Source organism: Triticum aestivum, chromosome 4A, assembly GCF_018294505.1.
Source record: "Triticum aestivum cultivar Chinese Spring chromosome 4A, IWGSC CS RefSeq v2.1, whole genome shotgun sequence".
Lineage (NCBI taxonomy): Eukaryota > Viridiplantae > Streptophyta > Magnoliopsida > Poales > Poaceae > Triticum > Triticum aestivum.
Genome location: NC_057803.1, coordinates 594231383 through 594235102, shown reverse-complemented (window position 1 = coordinate 594235102; position 3720 = coordinate 594231383). Strand labels below are relative to the sequence as shown.

The 3720-nt window shown below is 43.6% G+C and overlaps 1 protein-coding gene across 1 annotated transcript; it reads right to left on the bottom strand.

Annotated features, from left to right (window-relative positions):
- Positions 1-895: 895 nt before the first annotated feature.
- LOC123087315 (protein WHAT'S THIS FACTOR 1 homolog, chloroplastic) lies at positions 896-3409 on the bottom strand. Its single transcript, XM_044509309.1, has 2 exons — positions 3161-3409; positions 896-2585 (listed from the first exon to the last, which is right to left on the bottom strand). Exon 2 carries the CDS (start codon positions 2489-2491, stop codon positions 1343-1345), a length of 1149 nt encoding a protein of 382 aa, XP_044365244.1. The 5' UTR covers positions 2492-2585; positions 3161-3409; the 3' UTR covers positions 896-1342.
- Positions 3410-3720: the final 311 nt, after the last annotated feature.

The window sequence follows — 3720 nt, the reverse complement described above, 5'->3', positions numbered from 1 at the left end:
ATAATCTAGTGAATAATAGAGTTTCAGAACAGTAATAAATATCCTTCTTCAAGCAGATTCACATGAGACTGGGTGAATAATAGAGTTTCAGATAAATGACTGCCTGACCATTGTTTATGAGCCAAACGTAGAAAGTCATACATAAGATGTTAAGGAAAAAAAACTAATCAGGGTCACGTCTCAATCATACGGAACACATAATGTTAATAAAGTTGATACTAATAAAACTAATAGTATAGGAAGACATCAAAATGAAGGACAGTATCTACCAGCAGCAAGTCTATGAATCCAGATGCCTACAATATAGTTGTCCCAATTCACAACCGAACAATTATAACTAGTAAGATGTGCAATTGCATGTGAAGTCATTTCTCATTCTTAGAAGTCTCTAAAACATCTTATATTTGTTTACACAGGTAGTAAATAACTAGACTGATAAGGGAATGATACCGTCCAAGTCCAATGCAGATAACTCAAGTCACCAGCGACACAAGCATCAAGATAGAATTGCATACAATGAATGTAGATAATCATTGCCAACAAATTCAGAAATTACCAGACCAATCAATGTGCTAGATCGAGGGAAAATTCAATTATTGACAGCATCTGGAGCATTTTACAGGTGTTTTCTGTCTGTTAATGAATGCTAAAACAACAAAATAAGAACTGATTGAGATGCCAGCTTGTTCATGCGCTAACCGTTACCGATGGTCAGTTCATGCAAGGAATGATAATGCTGCTAGCCTGCTAATGAATTAAAAACATCCAACCAACCAAGAGCATCTAGTGGTATGAATATGTGAGTGTGACACAGTTTATGCTGCAGAACTCTCTAAAATTAAGTAGCAGAACAGTAACAAATATCCTTCTGTAAGCAGAATCACATGAGACTGGGTGAATAATAGAGTTTCAGATAAATGAGTGCCGGATTATTGTTTATGAGCCAAACGTAGAAAGCCATCCAAGTAGGAAAAGCAAACTCAACATTACGTATGTTAATACAAAGCAGAACTGATACTGTAACTTTTTTTTTGGAATTAGAAGCTACTGGAGTTAATCCTCTCAAATCCCTCAACCTAACCCCTACATTTCAACTGAACCTGTGACCTCTCATCAGCTGAGCCGCAACTTGATTCCTGGAAGGGCTTCATATTTGATGATGTGACGTTGGTGTTTACAGTTCTATCTTTAACAGCCAAGGTGCAAGAAACATCCATTGTACAGAGGACTTACATAGTTTGTTGTGTGCAAATGGGCTCATGTGAGCATCAAGAAATCAACTAAGATGGTGCACCAGCCAGACACACCATGGTTTTGCTTCTCATGTAAATCAATACTCGAGCTATAATGCCAGTGGAGTATTCAAGTCGGAGCATGGCCGTCCAATTAAAGAGGAAAACTGATCATGGAATTTCAGTAGAGGACACTTCTCAATGAGATTAGTATCATCGTAGGCCTCCTTGAGAAAGACGGTACTTCTTGCTCCCTTGTTAGTGATGTAGAAAATCCCATGATTTTTTATCAAGCAAAGGAGTAGCTTGCATGGCAGCCTGTACTCGTTATGGAAGACTTCTAGCTTGTCAGATGTCAGTCGTTTCTGCATTGTCAAGCTTAAGACCTCATGTAGAACAGCAACAGATCGCTTCCGAGCCTGTGGAGTTGCAGGCTCCACTCGCCTAGCGTTCAAATAAGGTGAAGGAAACGCCATCTTCTGCCACCTGACTACCTCCTCAAGGTACTTCCGGTTGGGCCTAAATCCTGCTGGATACTTTAACTTGAAAGCAAAAGGACCCAGTAAATTTCCATCTTTAGGAACCCCTCTGTACTCCATTTGGAAACCATCGAAGTTCAATTTTTCTTCTCGTGCTGTGACTGCTAGTGAAGAATCCCAACTCTCCAAACACAGATGGTCCAACCCTCTCACGTCACGTATTGAAAAAAAATCAGGGTAACTAGGAATCAACTTGTCCTTGAAATTCTTTGGTAGACCCAATTCAGGTTGGATGAGCTCAATCTTCTCTAAAGGGATCTGGCAGTCCATGGACATCATTAACAGCTTCCTCAGATTTCTTACCAAGATAGGTTCCATTAGCTCCTGTGCTTGGATCTCCTCGCCAGAAATATTTCTGGCCTTCTCAGTAAGCGTGACAGCAATGGGTTCACGCGATGTACTTCCATCAGAGACACGGAAGATATTGGGGTGGCGCTCAATCAGTGCAACAAAGTTCCATTTTTGGACAAAGCCAACCTCCTTTTCAAGGTCACGTACAAGTAGTGAACCTGTCTTTTGGGCCAGGATGAGCTCACGGAGACGGAGGAGGAGGGCGGGCTTCTTTTGGAGGTCCATGGCCTTGTCGAGACCAGGCTCACGGTGATAAAGCTTCTTCTTGGGACGGCGTCCATGACCAGCAGCGAATGAGGACATTTCCTTGAATTGTATCAAGGAAAGCGATCTGGGAATGTAAGATAATCGTTCTGCCAATCTTCTCATCAAAGTTACGTCTTAAATGCAAGTCTGTGTAGGCACCGCAGGTCCCGAGCATTCAGGAGCGCAGAATAAAGAGGCAGAAAGTGTACCTCAAATTCTGCAAAGAAAAAGGGGGGACAGAATGTTCAAGCCATTTTAAACAACAATAAGCTTTGCAGCTAAGGAATAAATTCATAATACCAAAAGCCTGTATTTCAGAAGAGCAACTCATAGCAGCAGTGGCAGAAGGAAGAACATTTTACAGGGTTCGCCACCTCTAAAAAAATTATCAACATCACACGCATAATACGGGATTGGCCAGAAGAGCAATATAAATAGCTTAATCAAGTCTCACAACATTAGAGTTCACTAAATATGTTTGAATTTTGCAAAATATTATGCCCTGAAAAATTTGCAAGTATTACAACACAACTAGTCGGCGAGATGAAATAGATGAGTACAAAATCCACAACATTAATTAAACCACTCTACGCTTTTGCATTGCCATAAAAGCATCAGCTACTTATATCATAGCATCTTCACTCACTTTCAGGAACATAGCTCACTCAGTAAATGTCACCAAGCAGGCAATCGATGGTTCACGAGTTGCTCGTCCGTACTACTGTTTACCAACTAGCAGCTCTGAAAAGACTGAACCGAGACAGTACTAGCTTCTACAATCACACTGGTTACCTCGAGCAGCTGAGTCGATCTCGATGCCCGACGGCGCTCATCGGTCGCGTTCAGGTCCTCAGGACGTCACCGAGCGGAGCTCGCCGGCGGGAGTGGAATGGGCAGAAGACTGCTCGTGCTCGGAGTCAGGCGGCGACGCAGGCCGCGGCCGTGGGAGAGTCAGGATGGTGATGGGTACTGGGGGGCAAGGGGAGGCGTGGGGCGGGGCAGACGTGGAGGCGGGAGGCGGGTCGCCGGGGCGGCCAGGTCAGGTCAGTTGTGGCGGCGGCGGCGTCTGGTTCATTCGATTCGATGGCTCGACCTCGATGGAACAGCCGAGCAAGGCCACAGCACCGGTGGTGGGCTGGATCAGCCATCCAGCCCAGTCTGGGTAGGCCGCCACAAACTCCACCAGTACTGTGCTACAGTACAGCTAACACGGCAGGGCTATATCTCGCCCGTACCGAGAGCTCTTTTGTTTCGCCTCTGCCGCAAGGTTAGTTAGTAGGCGGAATTGTTTTTTGAATAATATAAGTAGAATTTACGATTTATAAATATTTTTAAAATTCCATGATTTTTTC

What these genes read in the sequence shown, in the direction of transcription:
- LOC123087315 (XM_044509309.1), bottom strand. Translation starts at nt 2,491, where the DNA reads ATGAGAAGATTGGCAGAACGATTATCTTACATTCCCAGATCGCTTTCC.